The sequence below is a fragment of the Rhinatrema bivittatum genome, chromosome 4 (genome assembly GCF_901001135.1).
Source record: "Rhinatrema bivittatum chromosome 4, aRhiBiv1.1, whole genome shotgun sequence".
Taxonomy (NCBI): Eukaryota; Metazoa; Chordata; class Amphibia; order Gymnophiona; family Rhinatrematidae; genus Rhinatrema; species Rhinatrema bivittatum.
In genome coordinates this window covers 24,500,838-24,522,352 of record NC_042618.1, presented here as the reverse complement: position 1 = coordinate 24,522,352, position 21,515 = coordinate 24,500,838, and the positions used below count along the sequence as shown (strand labels likewise).

At 42.0% G+C, this 21,515-nt stretch overlaps 1 protein-coding gene across 4 annotated transcripts in view; it reads right to left on the bottom strand.

The window, feature by feature from the left end:
* Nucleotides 1-21,515, bottom strand: part of PPP4R4 (protein phosphatase 4 regulatory subunit 4) — a 553,487-nt gene that overhangs the window by 167,015 nt on the left and 364,957 nt on the right. For all 4 annotated transcript variants that reach the window (XM_029597867.1, XM_029597868.1, XM_029597869.1 and 1 more), the window contains 2 exons: nucleotides 11,775-11,941; nucleotides 8,973-9,092 (listed from right to left, as the gene is read on the bottom strand). In XM_029597867.1, coding sequence (XP_029453727.1) covers nucleotides 8,973-9,092; nucleotides 11,775-11,941 — 287 coding nt within the window. The remainder of the gene's footprint in view (nucleotides 1-8,972; nucleotides 9,093-11,774; nucleotides 11,942-21,515) is intronic.

The following is a 21,515-nucleotide window of genomic DNA, read 5'->3' as shown; positions in this document are numbered from 1 at the left end:
GGTTCTGACAGGGGTGGGTGGTGTGAGGTGGAGGCAAAAACTTGCTTCAAGGCATTTTCTGGATGCTAGAATAACCTTATTTACTTCTATAGGTAATTGCATAGAGGAGATTAGGTGACTTTCAACATACAGGCTGTCAAAGAAAAAGACTAAAGGTTTGGGAACTAGTGACTACCGGATGGTGTGGTTCAATATTAGGACGCAAGACGAAGGTTCATTCTAAGGCGAGGGCCCTAGACTTCAGGAAGACTAACTTTCTCAAAATGGAGGCGTATCTCAAGGAGTCCTTAGTTGAATGGGAAAATCTAGGGGAAACAGAAGGGCAGTGGACAAAACTAAAAGGAGATATCAAAAGGCAAGTAATCTTTTTGTTAGGAATGTAAATACAGGCAAGAGGAAAAGAGACCGTTATGATTTTCTAAAGAATTAGCTGAAAAGAAAAGGGAGAAAAGATTAGCATTCATAAACTACAAGAGATCGCAGGAAGAGGAAGACAGGCGACAATATCTGGAAAAGGTAAGAGAAGCTGGGAAAGTAGTCAGGAATGGCAAAACTCAAATAGAAGAAAAAATAGCAAATATACTAAATCAGGGGGACAAGACCCTTTTTTAGATATGTTAGTGATAGAAAGAAGTACAAAAGTGGCATTGTGAGACTCAGAGGTGAAGGGGAGGAAGATGTAGAGGCTGATGAGGAAAAAGCAAAATTGCTTAACAAATATTTCTGTTTGGTGTTCACTGTGGAAGGGCTTGGAGCAGGACCACATAAAACAAACACAAATAAGATTAGAAGTGAGGTAAACCTCAATCAGTTTTCAGACCTGTGTATTAATGAGGAGCTAACTAAACTTAAAGTAGATAAAGTGATGGGGTCGGATGGAAGACATCCGAGGGTACTAAGGGAACTTAGAGATGTCCTGGCAGCTCCGCTGGTGACCTTTTCAGTGCTTCTTTAGAATCTGGAGTAGTTCTGGAGGACTGGAAAAGGGCAGATGTTGTTCCTATTCATAAAAATGGAAGTAAGGAGGAGGCTGGGAGCTACAGGCCAGTTAGTGTGACCTCTGTGGTGAGCAAACTCATGGAATCGCTGCTAAAACAGAGGAGAGTGCAATTTTTGGAATCCAATGGATTGTAAAATCAGAGGCAGCATGGTTTTACGAGAGGCAAATCTTGTCAGATGAAGCTAATCAATTTCTTTGATTGGGTGACTAGACAGTTGGATCAAGGGAGAGCACTAGATGCAGGGTACTTATTTATTTATTTATTTTATTTAAAAGCATTGATATACCATTTTTTAAAAAATAAATTTTTTATCAAAAAGGTTTACAAAAATATGAAATTAACGAAATTAAAATATAACTTAAAAGAATAAAATACATAAACTGGTATATAACTTGTAAGTAACAAATTAACAAAAATGTAATAAATGGGGATTGGACCATGGGTCGCTTTGTGGTCATAGGAAGGGGAGGGCAAGGAAAGGTCTGGTAATTATCTAGGGAAGGATATTCTCAGGAGATAGCGAAGGGAGTGATTGTAACTATAATTGAAAAAAATAGACGGCAAGGCCTTTGACACGGTTCTGCACACAAGACTAATAAATAAATTGTGCACCCTTGGTATGGATCCTAGAGTGACTGATTGGGTTAGAAACTGGCTGAGTGGGAGGCGACAAAGGGTAGTGGTAAATTAAGTTTTCTCTGAGGAGGGAGTAGTTACTAGTGGTATGCCTCAGGGATCGGTCCTTGGACCAGTTTTTTTCAGCTTTTTTGTGAGCGACATAACAACAGGAAAGGTGAGATAGGGGAGATATGATAGAGACATTCAAATATCCCAAAGGTTTCCATACATAGGAGGAGAGTCTTTTTCAATGGAAAGGAGGCTCTAGAACAAGGGATCATGAGATGAGGGTGAAGGGGGGTAGATTCAGCAGTAATCTTAAGAAACATTTCTTTACAGAGAGGATGGTGGATGAATGGAACAGTCTTTCAGTGGAAGTGGAAATGGTAGATATAAAAACAGTTATCTAAATTCAAGAAAGCATGGGATAAATACAGGGGATCTCTCAAGTAAGTGATGAGAATTATAATGCTAAATTAATTGGATGGATGGGTAGACTGGGAGGACCAAATGGTCATTTTCTGCTGGCATGTTTCTATATTTCTAAGATTCCCATTGTTTTGATTGATCGGGGTGGGGAATATTTCCAACTTTATTGGTTGTTGAACAGCTAGGTGTTGAAGCCATGAAAACCAAATCTGACTTGGCCAAAAACTTGGCTATCAATATCATTAAGCCTTTTTCTCATCTTAGTTTCTAAATAATTTTTTCTATAAGAAGAAGTGGGGAGAAATGTATAGAGAAGTCTTTGATTCCATAGGATTGAAAAGGAATTGGTCACTGCACTGTTTCTTGCTGATCCTTTGGAACAGTAGATGTGATCTATGTAATGTTTGGGTACTTGTGACTTAGATTGGCCACGGTTGGAAACAGGATACTGGGCTTAATGGACCCTTGGTCTGACCCAGTATGGCATATCTTATGTTCTTATGCTAAATGGGATTGCAAAGAGATCTATTGGCAGAATTCCCCAAAGTTGAAACAGTTCTGTGACTATCCTTTAGTTCAATGATCATTCATGCAGTTGCAGCCAGCGACTTAACTTGTCAGATATCTGATTTTGCTTTCCAGGAAGATAGAAAGCGATCAGATGCATGTTTTAAGTACTTGGCCCTTTTCATATCTTGCAGCTCTCTTGATGCCGGTTGAAAGAGCCTGTTGCCCCTTGATAGCTGAATTAATGCATTGCTACCTGTCTGTCTGAATTAAGACAACTTTTCCTTTTAACCAGGGACTGAATATTTTAAAGTAGGGAAAACTGCCCTCAGTTCCAACTGGTGTATGGGGAGCAATCTTTCCTGTAGAGATTAAGTTCCTTAAGAACAAAGGTAACTTTTCTGACACCTCCTGCTTAAAACCCAAAAAGCCAGAAGGATCGTGAGCCCCCGCTTTCACAGTCTGTATTCATACTAAAATCAAGAAAAGCGAGTTTTTGCCTTCTGCTCCATGGGAGGCTTCTGTCTTCCTTGAGCTCGCCTTAGGATACCTGTTTTACGGTTTGACATGTTCACCACCCCAGTCAAACTCCCCACCTACCACTGTCTCTGGAGCGGATTGCGCTTGGCACACAACACGTACTTCGAGCCAGAAGTGAGAGCCCTCCGGGGCTTGCCCCTGCCTCACCAGGTAAGTGAAAAAAACAATAAGAATAGTGGTATTTCACCAGCAGCCCAAGAGCCTCCCAATTATCCTACACCTCTCATGTCTCTTCACAGTGCCAGACTAGAGTCAAGATCAATAGAGCCTTCTTTCCCTGCTAATTCTGCCAAGCCCATTCCCTTGGCTGTATTTTTGCTAGATAGTAGGTAGGGACAGTGGGAATCTCATTCATCCAGGGTTCTGAAAGAACTCAAAAATGAAATTGCAGACCTATTACAAATAATTTGTAACCTATCATTAAAATCACCCATTATACCCGAAGATTGGAGGGCAGCCAATATAACCCTGATATTTAAAAAGACTCTAGAAGTGATCCAGGAAACTGTAGACCAGTGAGCCTGACTTCAGTGCCAGGAAAAACCATGGAAACTATTCTGAAGAACAAAATCACGGAACTATAGCTAGATGTGATTTACTGGGACTCAGCCAACATGGATTTACCCAGGGAAGTCTTGCTTCACAAATCTGCTACATTTTTTGAAGGAGTTAATGAACAGGATAAAGGTGAAAAGGTAGATGTAATATATTTGGATTTTCAGAAGGCATTTGAGAAAATCCCCCAGGAGAGACTCCTAAGAAATGTAAAAAGTCATGTGATAAGAAGCAATGCCCTTTTGTGGGCTGTAAATTGGTTGAAAGATAGGAAAAAGAAAGTAGGATTAAATGGTTTCTTAGTGGAAAAAGGTAAACAGTGGAAAGTCTCAGAGATCTGTACTTGGACTGGTGCTTTTTCATATATATATATAAATGATCTGGAAAGGGAAAGATATAGTTGCACTGGAGAAGGCACAGAGAAGTGCAACCAAAATGATAAAAGGGATGGAACAGCTCCCCTATGAGGAAACGCTGAAGAGGTAGGGGCTTTTCAGCTTGGAGAAGAGAAGGCTGAGGTGGGATATGATAGAGGTCTATAAAATCATGAGAAGACTAGAATGGGTAAATGTAAATTGGTTATTTACTCTTTTAGATAACACGAGGACTAGGGAGCACTCCATGAAGTTAGCAAGTAGCACATTTTGAAGAAAATTCTTTCACTCAACGCAGAATTAAGCTCTGGAATTCATTGCCAGAGGATGTGATAAAGATAGTTAACGTAGCTGGGTTAATAAAAGATTTGGACTTTTCCTGGAGAAGTCCATAAACTGCTATTAATCAAGCTGATTTACGGAATAGCCACTGCTTATTACCGGCATCAGTAGCATGGGATTTATTTAATGTTTGGGTACTTGCCAAATACTTGTATCCTGGATAGTCCACTGTTGGAAACAGGATGCTGGCTTGATGGTCCCTCAGTCTGACCTGGTATGACAACTTTTTATGTTCTTAGATTTATTTACTCAATCTATTACTCCTCTTACTGCATTCGTTTTGAAAGTACCTAGTTATACACAGTTTCTCCTAGGAGACGACCCTCCCTGATAGGCTAGACTCAATTGTATTATATGTTTGTACTACTGCGATTATATATATGTTTGTGCTATTGCGATTTTCATTGACCTCATTTGATATATGCTTGTTCTATTCTCAATTGATTGTAAAGCTTGTTGCTGAATTATGGTTCATTGTAAACCGAGGTGATGTTTGTAACGTGCCGCGGTATATAAAAAAATCTCTAAATAAATAAATAAATATGTATTTCCACAGTTTCTATTCCGCTAATCCAACAATCTCAGCAGATTACAGTCAACATAACGGTAAAGCATAACAAAACTTTAAGCAACACAAAACATAAAAATGCCAAAACAACTAGATGGGCTACTTATCTTTGATTGGAGGCATCTGTGGTTATTATTTGAAACTGAAGTTATTGGAAAGATAGATCAGAAGGGTTCAATCCACCTGTTTAAAGATTGATGAGGGAGTTGGAGATATTGATTTTAAATGACAGCTGTTGCAGGTGCTGGTTCCACTACAATTTTAAGTGCCATTGTGCTCATTTCATATGTAGATACACAAATGGTGAAACAAACTGTTGCTGCCATATGGACAGACGTTGCATTATATTGATAAGGCTGTGCATTCTCTATTGAGAGAGAAATGTTTTCCCCTCTATAGTTTTTAGACAGCCTCTATGACAGGGCTTCCCAAACCTGTCCAGAGGACCCCACAGCTAGTCAGGTTTTCAGGATATCCACAATGAATATACATGAGATAAATTTGCATATACTGAATCCCCTTGATATACAGATTTATCTCATGCATATTCATTGTGGATATCCTGAAAACTTGACTGGCGGTGGGGTCCCCAGGACAGGTTTGGAAAGCTTTGCCCTATGAAATCTAACGTGTGTCAGTTTCAGATTAGAGTTTGCAGATTTTTGTTTCAGCAAAGCTTTTGTACAATTGTGTTCTTTTTATGTTTTACTTGTATTTTAATATTTTATGAGTATTTGATTGATAACTGCCATGAACTATCTCTGTGGAAATGTGCGGAATACAAGTTATATGTAAATAAAATAAATTTAGAGAGAGAGTGAATGCATGAACATCTTGAAGGGTATTGCTGGATATGAGCCAATAATCTAAGCAGGGAAACACAGACATTGTTCTTCTTTAAGAGCAGTGACTACACCAAAGCATTTTGTGAACATCCTGGATGCCAATGAGAGGTTGAAAGGAAGAACACAATGTTGGTAATTGCCACTGGCTATGGTGAAACATGGAATTTCCCATGATTCTTGTAGACTGAATCATGCCTGTAGGCATCCTTAAGGTCCAGAGTAGTGAGCCAGTTGAATTCTAAATGGGGAAGGATGGTCCCTTGGGAATTTGTCCTTAGCTTCTCCTTCTTTAGATGTTTTTTTATGTCTCTGAGGTCCAGAATGGGTTGGAGACCACTGGTTTTCTTCAGTATAAGGAAGTGCCTGGATTAGAGTCCTATGTGTTTCTATGATACTGGAATTGGCTCTTCTGCATTTGCCAAAAGAAGGTTGAGTGCTTTTGTTGCAGGAGTGGAAACCTTTCCATATTTATAGAATGACTAGCGGTGGCCCGCCACGCGTTGCAGTGGCAGAGTCAGGTTCTTTTCCCCCCCTCCCCCTCCCCTTGCTCATATACCTCAGTCACTCATCCTCCTCCCCCTTGGTCACTCACCCCCCCTTTCCTCCCCTGTCCCCACTCCAACTCTCACCCCTCACACTCACCTCTCCCCTCTGAGTCACGGTGGCCCGCCACACGTTGCAGTGGCAGAGTCAGGTTCTTCCCCCCCCCCCCCTTCCCCTTGCTCATATACCTCAGTCACACATCGTCCTCCCCCTTGGTCACTCACCCCCCCTTTTTTCCCCTGTCCCCACTCCAACTCTCTCCCCTCACACTCACCCCTCCCCCTTTGGTCACTAACCCCCCCCTTCACTCCCCTGTCCCCACTCCAACTCTCACCCCTCACACTCAACTCTCCCCTCTGTGTCTCTCCCCTGACACTCACCACCCCCTTCATTCTCCCTCCCCTCACTGTCACCTCTTCCCGCCTACTCCCTACCCTTTCGTCAGTGACAGCACACCCTCTCTGAATCTCCTTCCCTGACTCTGATCCCCTCCCGCTCGCAATGCCCTCCCAGCTGATCCCCCCGTCCCTCTTCCTCTTGTGCGGTTCTGCGCGGCCCATTCCCGAAGACGCGAGGTCAGCGAGGATCCCTCCCTGTCTTGCGCGTGAGCCATACCAGATCGCTGCCGCAGCTCCTCCCAGGTGTCAAAGGTGTCGAAGTTCAGCCGGCCAACACTACCACGCCCGATATTGCCGCCGGTCCGCCACTGCTGCTCCTCCCAGCGCCATGTTGGTCCTGCTGTGCCCGACGTGCACCGCTGCTGCTCCTCCCAGCGCCATGTTGGTCCCGCTGTGCCCGACGTGCGCTCCCGCCCGCGCATGCGCAGTATAGCAGCTTCATTTCCCAAGGTAGATAGCGTGTATTGCATATCTGTCCAACAGATGTCGCTGTTTTCCCCACACACATGTAAAAACATTTTTTATCTGTAACCGTGTGACATCTATGTAATCTAGATAGAGAAGAACCTTGCCGAAAGTGAAAGCAAGGTTGTGTCCAAATTTGAAAGCAATTGGTGCAGTAGTTTCTGAGATTATCGATTACGTCCAAACTATTTTACATTTTTATTTATATAGATTATCTGGGGAACTGTTGGAGGCAGGGGCTTGAATTTTAAATAATAATTTTGAAATATGAGCTTTAAGACCCAATGGTCCATTGTTATTAAAGACCATCATGGGCTGAAATGTTGAAGCCTTCATTCAATGGAAGGTTGCTCAAATCTAATTATAGAACTTTGTTGATTTTGTAGTCAAAAGCTGAGATTAGATTTTGGCTTTGCTATTTGCAGAGGTTTGGGTTGGGCCTTTTCTGTAGCATGAAACTTGCTTTGTTGTGGTTATTGTTGCTGATGCACAAGAGGCCGTCAATAAGGGCAGGCTTGGTATCTTCTACAGGAATAGAAATACTGCCTACAGTAATGCTGAGGTTGACTTTTTCTATTTGCAGACAGTTGCTCTGCTGTAGCTGCTGACAGGGTAGCGTCGGGCAGTGATATTTAATGAGGTCTACTGATTTACCTCGTCTTCAAAGAGATTTTCTACCTTGCATGGAACATCTGCCAATTTTTTCATCAATATCCTTACAAAGGCTTGAGGCCTGAAGCCATGCTAATGTTCTAGCTCCTACAGCTACTACAGAAGTCCTAGAGGAAGTTTGTATGCATCATAGGCTGATCAAATTAGATGCTTTCCACATTCCTCAGCTTCTTATAATATTGGTGTAAACCAATTCATAGCTGGTGGGTCATGTTCTGTAGCTTTTGAAATGAATTATAAATATACTGGACCATATATAGTTGATCAGCAGCTATTCTTGATGTTAGCATACCTGACAGGAAAATCATTTTTGCTATACGGTTTAATACTTTTGCATCTTTGACATGGAGTATTTGAAAGAGTCTTGGAATACTTTGCTTTCTTTAGAGCTGATTCAATTGTCACCAATTCATATGAGATGACCAGGACCTTGTTCTTGGGTCTAATTTTCTTGTTACGGATAGTGTACATAATGTTTGCCACATTCTTGTCTGGGGTTCCTGCAGTACTTTATGTATTGATGCTGCCAGCATGGGTTTGGGAGACTGGATATATTTTAGTACTCCAAAAATATCTTCCATAGGTTCTATTTCTTCTTGCAAAGTAAATGGGATAGCTTTTGCCATATTTTGAAAAAAAAAATTTGGAATTATGTCATGTACTCCAGTAGAGATTTACTTTTTGGAGGTTGAAATGAGGAAGTTGATAGCAGGCCAGTCAATTTGTTATTTAAAAAATGGTCTGAGAAAGAATAGTATGACTATTATGATCTCTTCTGAGAGTCTGATAATACTATGTTGTCCAGTCTTTTGCAGAATGGGAACTTTGAGACTTGAAATGAGGGTCAAGGTGGAGGATATCATGTTTGACCTGATATGGCTGAATTATAGTCTGAGTTTCAGACCTTGGGGCATAGGATTGCAAAATAGGAGAGTCCCAATGATGTGGAAGATGACAGCTTAGGCATTAATATAGTAAAAAATGGATGGTAATTCATGCATATGGATTTTCTTGACTAGATAGGATATTTTGTATTTAAAGAATGTATTTTCTGGACAATTAAACAATTCATTAATGAACCTAGAATACTAACGAACATACATTTCTATACTTACTTCATAGAAGCCAGAAGCCATAGTGTATCTGACTGGCACCTCTGGATCATGACAAAGGCAGAAGAAGATAGAAAACAGCTCTAAATGAAAATTTTTGGGACCCACAAAGACAATCATAGCCTACAATGAGAAGATACAGTTTTTAAGTATTTACATTTGTACACATTATAGGAATTAAAAATAAATTAAATGATAAACAATGTTCTATTGTGTTAATTTTTACAGGGATTCTCAACCCAGTCCTCGGGACACACCTAGCCAGTCAAGTTTTATCCATAATGTATATGTATGAGGTAGATTTGCATGCACTGCCTGCATTATATCAACTCTATCTCATGCATATTTAATGTGAATATCCTGAAACCCTGGCTGGCTAGATTTCCCAAGGACTGGGTTGAGAACCCCTGAATTATTATTTTTAGCATGCTGTATTTTATTTTTTTGGAAAAAAAATCTTCTTTTAATGTAAGAAAGCATTTGAATCATTCTTTACTTTATCAAGAAATAACATTTTTTGAGGCTGCTTAACAGGGTCATTCATCAAAACGTGTTGGGGAGTTATCGCAGGCGTCAGTGCCCTAACACCTGCGATAATGCCATAATGCATGCGTTATTTTTCACATCGCATGATGCGTATGCAAATTCTGAAAATGTAGTCAAAGGGGAGAAGTTTGGGCGGGGTTTATGAAAATAAGGCATGTTTAACACTGCGTGCAATAGCCTAATGCACGTTATCACATGTTTTAACACCAGAAATAACTACATCTTTTTTCCTGGCATTAAGCTGTGCGATATGCCTGAAACGGGATTCACGATATTTATTGTGAATTCTGATTCGGGCAGGGAGGGAGAGGGGAGAGGGAGTGGTGGTCTAGGGTTTTGGGGCTAGTTTTACATGTACAGGCAGACGTATGAACAGCACAGTACACATCAGTGAAGATTTGATGTGATTTGGAATGAGGAAAGGTACACAAAGATGAGATTTCTACAATGTACTCTCACCCTAGCTTGGTAGCAGCCAGGTAGAGAATGCCCCAAAACCCTAGACCACCACCAAAACCTCACTTTGAGTTACTAGATGACCCTCCTATAGTGGTATAAATAGATGGCTAATATGAGAGTCTTATACAGAGTCTCTCTCTCTCTCTCTCAGCAGCCCAAAACAGGGCGAAATTTATAGCAAAATGATGAATCTAGGCCTAAGCACTTGATTAAACAAACTGTTCTTCAGGCCTACCAAAAAGCAAATAATTGACTCTTTTAAACCTAAGCACATTAAACTGGAAATTCAGTACAGCCACAGACAGGTTACAACTTATGACTTGGAATAGGAGCTAAAATGGGACAACAGCAAGAAAGACCTGCTCTCAGCCAGTGTCTCATGAAGAAGGCACTTTCTCAAGGGATAGCGCACTAGTATTGCAAGAGGAACATAAGCAGCTTCCCAAGCAATAGCAATCAAAATAAGTAAGCAATGTTTAAAAATGGATATTAATAGGAATCTGAATCTCAGCTAAGATATTCCATTCTACAACCCTATGTCTGCCTACCATCACCTGGTCATTCCTTTGCACCTGTCAGCTGAGATGGAGATTATACTGACTGTTTATGTTACAGATGTGTACTCTGATTGGGCCCTATATAAGTAAATCCCATCTCTTCTGGAACATTTTTAGACAATTAGTCCCACTTCAGTTCCTAAAGCAGCATATGTAGCCCAAAAAGGGAGGAAAATTCAGAATCGGCCGAATTTTAAATGCACGGCGCATGTAAAAATTGGTATTTACGTGCGTGGCCGGGCCCTGAGTGCGCCGTGCGAATTTCCAAAAGGGCCCGGCCTTGCGCGTAAGTACTGATAAGCGCACAAGTGCTGGGCCCTGAAAAAGGGGTGGGCATCCTCTGGGGGGGAGGGGCAGGACGGAGGCCGGCCGCACGCGCATGTTATAAAATCGGCGCGTCCATGTGTGTGTGCGTGCTCGTTATAAAATCTACCCCATTATGTTTAACACTGAACTCTCTATTGTGGTATAAACAATCAAAAGCTTACTTTAAATCATACCCAACTGCTTGCGGTACAGTTTACTCAAATGAAAACCAATTTAAAATGTTTCTAACAATAAAACTGGCAACTTGATATACAGTGGCTACTAACGTCTAAGCTATAAATCTTACAGAAACCATAAATTGCATTCCAAGAATCAGAGTTCTCCTCCTTTAACTCCTTCCCCACTGGCTTGTTTCATCTGTGGACCAAAAACGATAGGAAAGAACCTATTTCCACCCATACTGGCAGACAACTGCGCAAAGTCTAATGATTTACTGCTGTGAGTCCTACAAGTACTGAAAAACGGTGCCCAATGTTTTGTTTAAGGAGTCAATCTTGAAAAAGATTAGGATCGTAACTTTTGGCCCTTTTGAAAATTTAGTAGGGCTGAGATCCTAAATTTAGACTCCTAGTTTCATTAGGACGCTAAAAAGTGGGTGGCAACAGAGGTGGAATTAGTGGGGCAAAGTAAGGAGCTTAGCACTGATTTTCAGAACTTGGGAAATGATTAACAGGCCTAAATGTATGTGAATTTTCAGCTGAAAGCTTAGACGCTTCGCTTCAGGTGAATATAGCACCTGACTCAGTAAGTTTTTTCCCACAGACACAAAATGGAAGAAAAGCCTTATGAATCTGGCCCATAGGTGCCTAAATTTAGGGGCTCAGCTTTAATATCAGCCCCTAAATCTTTAAGATGGTTTTTTTTTTCACCTGAGCGTGGCATACAGTCTCTTTTTCATAACTTAACAAATACTTACTGGAAAGTTGAAAGCACAGTTCTTCCTTACTGAAAAATATTTTTTCTCCAGCTCTATGGTTTGAAGCTGATTATCGCTGCTGTGTCCATTTTCCTGGTGCAAACCAAGTCTACAAAGTTTCTTAAAAAAATCCATAAACCATAAGTGCTGATCCTGGGTGAAAACTCCTTGAACAAACAAGAATATTGAATTTCTTTTAAAATACATTGCTTAGGACAAATAAATTGCTCTTCAATTGACTTTTTTGACCCCTATAAATAATCAGTGGATGGCTTTCAATTAGAAATAGGATGTTAGCACTGGCCAATCAGTAGTCGCATTTAGCATACATTAGCTAATAGTAAAAGTCTGCTGAATCTTACTGCTCATATGGCATGATAAAAATAAAAATAAAAATATTCAAGCTAATCATTTCAAAATGTTATTTCATTTTATGAGCCCAACATTATAACACAGTGCTTAGCATTGTGAAGTCATTTTCAGAGTGGACTTATGTGCACACATTTACGCCTGCAGGAGTAAATGTTTGTGTGTACATTGATTTTAGAAAGTGCACATGTAAATGTTTGCCCTGCCCTAACTCTGCTCCTAGGAATGCCTCTTTCAAGTTTCTATAAAAGTACATGTGAAATTGCTTCCACATCTACTTTTACGCTTACAATTCCCTGGACCAGATGTTTGTTCAGGTGTCTCAAATCCAGAATGGGTCTATTGCTAGTTACTGAAGAAGCAATTGCACTTCCAGATACATTTGTGTCAAGTGAAATGTATCTTGAGAGTTGAGCAGTGAGAAAGGGGTGGCAGCTGGGAGAAATGCAATGGATTCCAGACTCCACGACTTGGAAGACCCAGAGGTCCTTGGTTATCTAGTGACACGAATGCAGGAAGAGCTGGATACTGGCCCCCACCAGAGTAGAGGACTGTTGACTGGAGAGATCAAAAACTGTGCCCAGATTTAGGCTGGGTCGGCTGTGTTGTTTTAGACCGAGAATGTTCACACTGTCAAGGTCTGGCTGGAATTGTTGCTGCCATTAGGTTTGGAAGGTGTCAGAGGCGATACTGTTGAAGCGGTTGGAATAGATGTCTCTGAGAGTACAGCCTTTTCTTGGTATAGAAGGAACATCTTGAAGAGGAGGACTATTTGGGATCCATCAAGAGAGATTAGACTGCCACATTTGTTCTTTAATTTGAGGCGACCATTTCTGAGCTTTCTCCAAAAAGATTATTCCCTAGACAAGGGACATCCACCAAGTTCTCATGTACATCGTCCTGAATGCTACTGGCTCTGAGCCACGCCATATAACAAGTTCTAATTGAGGTAGGGGAGATATGTGAAATGGAATCAAATGACTCATAGACGGAAGGAGATGTTGTTGCATGCCTTATTCCACATCCAACAACAGTTGGGGGTAGTAACTTACACCCTCTATAGGCTGTAGAAAGGGTTTTAATTTATGAATACAGTCATACAGATATTGAACCATATACAACTTGTAAGTAGCAATACGAGTGGTAAGCATGGAACTCTGAAAAACGTCTTTCCAAAATTGTCTAGTATCCTATGGGCTTTTCCTGGGAACGAATTCGAATGAATTTGGATCTTTTTTTGCTTTTTTCAGGGTGGATTCAATGATGGTAAACTGATAAGCTTTGGACAACCCCATATTTATTTTAGATTTATATTCCTAGATGTAGGAATGCCAGAAACAGGGGTTTCCCCACATTATCATCTGCAATTGGTGCAGAATGTTGTTGACTGGAAGATCTGCTGATTCTGATGGAACTTCTGGTATATGAAGGAGCCCAAAGACTTCCGACTAGGGGTCTTTGTCCTTGTATACATTGGCACTAAGTGCTTTTCCCATTTTTGCCACAAACTTGGAATATGTAAGATCCTCCAGAGGCAATGTATGGTCAAGAAGATCCAAAAGTGGGTCAGAAGGTATTTCTGTAGACCCTTCTTCTGAACCTAATTTATATATGTATAGACATTTGATATTCCACCTTTTACCACAAGTAGTTTTACGGTGGATTGCAATACATTTAATAAACAGACAATGACCATTTTAGGAGGTTATAGAATTAGTATAAATTTACAGCAAGCTTCTGATAGTTTGTCAAACAGTAGTATCTAGAATGGCCATGTTCTTGTTCAAAAAGAATAGTTAGGAGATGGTCTGACAGTAGCATCCTGAGAGAGGGCCAAGGTCTTGATCAAGAGAGATTATTATGAGGGATGATCCAGGGAACAGAGGATTCTACTGGCAAGTCTGGTTCCGAGGAGGGGGTTCTTTTAGAAAGGTCTCAGAGAAGAGTCATGCCTTACGTTTTCCTGAAAGTGGCATAGTTGGGCTCAGGACAGAGTTAATGGAATCTTATTTCAAATCTTTTGTGCATAGCAGCTGAAGGCTAGTCTAGATAGTCTAGAAACGTTCAGAGGAGGCATGGAAAGAAGGGCCAGTTGAAAGGATCGTAGTTCTCTTGTAGAAGTATAGGAAAGAAAAAATTTAGATAGGTATTCTGGGCCTGTTTATTCATGCATTTGAAGATGAGGCATAGGGTTTTGTGTTTAATTCTATTTTCATTTAAGAGCCAGTGGAGTTGATATAAAATTGGTTTGGAGGAGCAGAAGACGCTTCATGTTTGTTTGTGAGATGCCGTTGAATAAAGAGTTGCAATAGTTGATGCTGCTGGTAAGCAATGCATACATCACAATGGTGAGATTGTGTTTGTCTAGGTAGTTTCATAGTTGGCAGATCTGTCGCAGATGCATGAAGGAGGTTCTTATCACTTTTGTGATATGATATTCCGTGTTGAGATCGTGGTGTAGTATATCCCCTAGTCTTTGTACTAAATCTTTGGGATAGGGTGGAGTACCTGACATGGAAGGTAGTGATTGTAATTGATGTTTCTGATGGATGATCCAGAGGAATTCAGATTTGAAGAGGTTCAGTTTCAGTTTGTGGTCACTGAGCCATCGGGCTACTGCAATGAGACAGTTATCTAGATTAGAAATGGAGGACTTCTGGTCTTGGCCGATTTTGATACAGATTTCAATGTCATCTGCAAAAAGGTGGTATTCAATGCCAAAGAATTCATGAGGTCACAGATTAATACAATGTAAATATTGAAAAGGAATGGGGAGAGGACTGAGCCTTGGGGTACTCTGCATATAAGCTCTCTGGGATTTGAGGGGTTGTTGACCCAAGTATAGAATTGAATTCTATTAGACAGAAACAATTCAAACCATTTAATGGCAGTTCTTTGATGCCAATGTCACCTAGCTGTCTAAATAGGAGTTAGGGTCGATAGTTTCAAAGATGGCAGATAGATCTAAGAGTAAAAGAAGGGAATCGCTACCTGAATCAGCATAAAGGTAGATATTATTTGAGATGGCTAGCAGGACAGATTCAGTTCCATGACCTTTCCTGAACTCAGATTGGTGGCTATGTAGAAATTTACCTTCTTCCAGGAAATTGAGAAATTGGAGGTAAATTACTTTTTCCACTATTTTTGATAGGAAGGGGAGACTAGAAACAGGTCAGTGATTGTCCAATATTTTTTGATGAGAACCAGATTTTTTCAGGATAGGTCTAAAGACTACAATTTTAAGTAAGTGTGGAAGGTAGCCTTGGGTTAGGATGGCATTTAAGATAGTTCAGAGTTTCCCAATCCTATCCTGGAGGGACACTTAACCAGTCGGGTTTTCAGGATTGCCACAATAAATATGCATGAAATAGATTTTCATACTCTGGATCTGCAATGTATATAAATGTATCTAATGCATATGCTGTTATGGAGTCTCAGTTTACTGGACCCTTGGGCCGACCTGCAGGAGACTGGGAAAGGTATTCAAAAGTCTCTAGTATACCACAGGCCGGGAGGCAGATGTTCAGCCTGGACGTAGAGGTGGTCTTCACCCTGGAAGCTGGTACTCCCCCGGGAGGAGCTCGTAGGAACCCAGCCGCTGGGACTTAGGTGAGGCTTCACCCTTGGAAGCCGAAGCCCCCCTGGGAGGAGCCCGAAGGGGCCCGGCTGCTGGGACTTAGGCAGGTTGATGATCTTGAGACTGAAGAAGGCAGACTGATGAGCAGGACTGGGAACTGGAACCAGACTAGAATAGTAAGCAGGAACTATAGCAGGACTCGGGTACTGGAACCAGACTAGAACAGTAGACAGGAATTGAAGCAAGACTCGGGTACTGGAACCAGGCAGGAACTGTAGCAAGACTCGGATATTGGAACCAGGCAAGAACTGTAGCAAGACTCGGGTACTGGAACCAGGCAGGAACTGTGGCAGACAAGCAGGAACCAAGCAGGTACTGTAGCAGGCAAGCAGGAACGGAGCGAGTTCCAAGGCAGCTCACTCTGGGGCATGAAGCAACAGGGATCAGGTAGGTAAGCCCGTTGCAAGGCAAAGACTGAGTCTCCGCGGCCGGCTTATCAAGGCCATGGCATGGTCAGGAATTGGGCGGAGTCACCACTGGCGGGTAACAGCCTAGAAAAGCGCCCAAGTGACGTGCGCGCGCCAAGGAGCCGGGCATCCATGGGAGGCTTCCCAGCGGTACGGCCCCCGCGGGGACGCTGCCAAACAGGCCACAAACTAGGCCACCAGAAGTGGTAGCAGGTCCAGGAAGTCGGAGGTAAGGGTCTGTTCGCGGCGCTCGCGGCCAGAACCGAACATATGCATTATTAATAGCCTGAAAACCTAACTGGTTAAGTATGCCTTTCTGGAGAGGATTAGGAAACACTGTGATAGTCAATAACCAAGGGGCTAAGACTGTTTCAGGCTGCAGATTAATCGGGGGGGAGGGGGTGGGGGGGGGGATCAATGTGGCTCGTGGACTGACTGACCCTTTTGAGGATATTTACCACCTCTTGTGGGGCTGTTGTCAGATAGTGTGGTATTACTGGAAGAGTGAAGCCACACCTAGAGTACTGTGTACAGTTCTGGTCTCCGTATCTCAAAAAAGATATAGTTGCATTGGAAAAGGTACAGATGAGGGCAACCAAAATGATAAAGAGAATGGAACGGCTCCCCTATGAGGAAAGGCTAAAGAGATTAGGGCTGTTCAGCTTGGAGAAGAGACAACTGAGGGAGGATATGATTGAGGTTTATAAAATCATGAGAGGACTAGAATGGATAAATGTGAATTGGTTATTTACTCTTTCAGATAACAGAAGGGCTAGGTGCACTCCATGAAGTTAGCAAGTAGCACATTTAAAACAAATTGGAGAAAATTATTTTTCACTCAAATCACAATTAAGCTTTGGAATTTGTTGCCGGAGGATGTGGTTAGGGCATTTAGTGTAGTTGGATTTAAAAAAGGTTTGGATAAGGTCTTGGAGTTGCTGATGAGGATGTGGGAAAACCCTCTCTTAGTGCCTCCTGTGAACAGGAAGGTGGACGTGATATATCTTGTCCAAAAGGCTCCCGGATTCGACAAACGGCAGCTGCCACACCAATTGGTCATGGGCAAATCTACTCTGAAGAAGGCCAAACACACTCTGGCCTATTCTTCAGCACCCCGGGGAAGTATCCAAGGATCATGGATGCTCTCCAGAGGAAAGTGTTTCACGGTGCTATACTTATTGCCCGCATAGTGGCCTACCAGTTCTTCAGGGGTCAGTATATGCGGGACATCCTGAAGCAGGTGCAGTATGTGGCCAAGCAGTTGCCTCAACAGCAGCAAGACACCCTCCAGTTGCTGATGCACAAGGGTTTAAAATACGGTTGCCACTAGCTCCAGATTTTTGGGTCGGGTTGATCCAGTCCTGGTTTTACTGCACTGCATGCAAGGACTCTTAGTTTTGCCTTTCTTAAGAAATGCATAGATAAAGTCAGAAGCCCAAATTCCTGCATGCTGTGGAGAAAAACTTGGACTGGATTAGCTTGTCCTGAAAATCTGGAGCCAGTTGGTAAACCTAGTCTAAAGTACAGAAAGCACAGGGTCTGCTCGACCTATGATGTTTTCGGATTGTAAACTTAATTTTATGTATTTTTTTATGTATGTTTTAATTTGTGAACCGCTTGGATAATCTGTTTTTATAGGTGGTATATAAAGTTTAATAAATAATAATAATAATAATAACGGCTCCTCTATGATGAAAAGCTAAAGAGGTTAGGTTTGTTCAGGTTGGAGAAAATACTGCTAAGCGGGGATATGAAATCATAAGTGGAATAGAATGGGTAAATGTAAATCGGTTATTTACTTTTTCAAAAATACAAAGACTAATGGATATTGCATGAAGTTAGTAAGTAGCACATATAAAAACAAATTGGAGAGAATTATTTTTCACTCAATGCACAATTAAACTCTGGAATTCATTGCTGGAGGATGTGGTTAAGGCAGCATAGCTGAGTTAAAAAAAAGGTTTGGACAAGTTTGTGTCAACAAGGTATGGAGGAGAAGTCAATAAACTGTTATTAACCAAGAAGAATTAGCCACTACTTATCATTGCACAATAGCAGCATAGGATCTATTTCTGTTTGAGATCTTGCTAGGTATTTGTGACCTGGATTGGCTACTGTTGGAACCAGGATACAGGGCTTGATGACTCTCATTCTGACCCATTATTTCAAATTCTTATATTCTTATGAGTTTGCCATTGGTTTAGCCGAAGTGATGAGTTGGCTACTATCCTTCCCTGGTTGATCTGGAGTTAGGTCAAGTGGGTGAGGGCTCACTAATCCATAACTCCAATGATGAAGAAGGGAGTTCTTCCAGTTGTCCTGTAGGAAAAATGACCTGATCTACCATCTTTGATTGACTTAACTTCATTGTAATTGAGTGGGATGATGAAGAACCCAGGATCAAGGGTTCTGACAATGTGTTCACTCTTTGTTAGCGATCCACCTGCCAGGAGGGTGGAGTTAGCAATCTGTTATCAATTCTGCTAGGGAGTTAGCAGTCTGTTGTCGATCATCCCGCCAGGGGGCAGAGTTAGCAATCTGTTATAATCTGACTCCTGTAGAAGAGAGGGGTTAGCAGTCTGTTATGCCTTACCCCGCCAGGAGGCGGAATGATCAATCTGTTAGAGTGTCTGCTAGGAGTTAACAGTCTGTTATAGGTTAGGACTGCTGCGTAGCAATCTGTAATAGGAGCTGCTATGGAGTTGCTCCCCAGAAAGGAGAGGTCAGCAACCATCAAGATCTGTCTTCCAGAGAGGAGGAAATAGTATCTGTTATGAATCTCCGTACAGAGTGACAACCTGATATACGAGAGTCTCCCGGGAGGGAAGTGTAGACCCTCTTTATGGTTCCTGCTAAGAAGTAGCAAATGGTTATGATACAGTTCCTGAGGAAGAAGATGTTAGCAACAGTTGAGGGTAGACTGTAAGGTAGCAGTTTGTTGTATTCAGCTCTTGAAGTGTGAGAGATGAGCACTCTAATGTAGAATGGTGAATCCTTGGGTCGATGGCAGATGACAGCGCCCTCAAGAGGATATCAAGAGAGGGACCACTGACTAGGCTGGAGAATGGAGACAGACACTGATAGTTCTTTATTAGACAGGTAGTAGAACCACCAGAGGTGGCAGCAGTGAGCTGATGTGCCCGGAAGGGCTGAAGTGCCTCAGATCTTGGAACTGCAATCTCCAGGTTAGCTGAGCTGTAGAGAGAGACTCATAGATAGTGAGTAGATAGGGTATGCTGGATATATAACCAGAAGTAGATGATATACTCACATAGATATAATAAAGCTCAGTTGCTGGAAAGAATAAGGCCCTCAAGGAGCGAGTACCTGGTTCCAGGAACAGCTCTGAGAGAGCGATGGTAACTCACAGTTAATTATCTCTGTAATGGTTTCTAGGCAGACTGAAATAAGAACTCACAATATCTGTATATGAAATAGCTTCTGAAATAGAAGTGAGTCTTTGTAAGGTTTTAGGAATATAGGCCCTCGAGGAGCAAGTACCGGTTCCTATCTGAGTCTGTAATAACTCACGATCTCCGTACCTGCGATAATGTCTTAGACAGAAGAGAGTCTTCAGTTCTAGGAACATGGGCCCTCGAGGAGCGAGTACCAGTTCCTATATGCAACTGGAAAGGAAACTCACAATGTTCACGTCTGCGATCGCTTCCAGGCAGTAGGGAGTCGTCTGAGCGTTCAGGGACGTAGGGCCCTCGAGGAGCGAGTACTGGATCCCATCTTAGCAATCTGAAAACAAGAGGAGAGAGCGGGGCCCCCGAGGAGCGGGTACCCCTGGTAAGTTCGAAGAGGCAGAGCAGCAGAAGATGAAGTGGGTCAGAATGATCCCCGCAATCAAACCCCTTGCTAACTCAATACGCAAGCATAAGCAAAGACCTTTTATGTTGGAAGTAGATGACATCACTACGGGGGGACGCCCCCGAGGTTTGCGCCCTTGCTGGTACAAACTACGGAGCATGCCGCCTACGTCATCTGGAACATGGCGGATCCGCAACGTCAGGCCAGCCCGGGGACTCCGGGAAGAAACGGAGAGGAGAAGCTGCGGCAGCAACTGTCCATCAGACCCGAAGGGAGTTGCCTCAGAGGCAGAGAGGGTGGAGCGAGGGCAAGAACAGGCACGAACGCAACACTCTTATAGTCAAAACTGAGACTCCAGCCTGTAGGATCACCATAGCAATAGTGGAGAGGAGAGGATGGATAGTTCCTTCTGTGCCCTTAGTAAAAGAGTTAAAGAAAAATTTCACCATATCCGCTATCTCGAAGAATGCTGACATGTCCTCTGACTTCACATAGGAGGCGGTACATCCTCTTTGAAGACAAGAATTGGTTCTTGTTCTTCAATAGGAGGTATATTAGAAGCAAGAGGTACTATGCAGCCCACTGGATCTAGAGTCGCCAATTGGAAATCCTCACAGAGTAACCTTGAAGGAGTGAGGGCCCTTGTACATGGACGGGGTAGAGGCAACAGATTTCCCTCCGTCCTTGACCTAGGATGATTAGTGTAAAGCTGATTTGGGGTTCGCTGCTTTGAATGCAGCAGTACAGGGGACTTATGCTTCAATGGTGTCGAATGCTTTGAAGATCTGGAAGAGGATTGCTTTGGGTGTGTTGAGGGGCCTTTTTTAGTTTCAAACTTTTTATTTACATTTCAAAAAGCATAAATGGTAAAATAATCAATAAATTGCCCAGAAATGCAGTGGCTCTGCACACTGCCGGGCAATAAACAGCATGTCTTAAAAAATATTTTCATATTTTCAATAACCTTATAACATCACATCCCACCTCCATCCACCCACTCATTCCACCCTTTAACAGAGATAGCATAATAAAGCAAACTAACAAACAAAAGCCTTCCACGTTAAGAGTTCTATTTTGCATCCCTTACTCTGTGGACATATCATTTAATATTAAGCTTCGAGCTTTAGGAGATAGAGATTGTAAATACACTTCCCACCTCTTCTGGAACTCCCGTCTTTTTAATGTCCAGTCAATTTTCGCAGCATATTTTTTCCATAATACAAGCTTGATGTACCAAATTTTTCAGTTGGGTTAGTGTAGGTGCTTCCAGCACCAGACACCTTTGCAAAATAGTTTTTTCCCCCAAAAGTAAGATTTTTCTACATCACTGTCTTATTTCCTGTTAAATCATCCCACAAACATAAAGGAATTGTTAATGGGAGGCAAACTCCTGTGACTGCTAGAATATATCCATGCACCTGTTTCGAGACGTGTTGTATAAGTAAACAAGACCAAAATTGAAGTAAAGAAGACCAAAATTGATGTCCTAAGGTGCCCGCTCTTTCTCCACAGTTT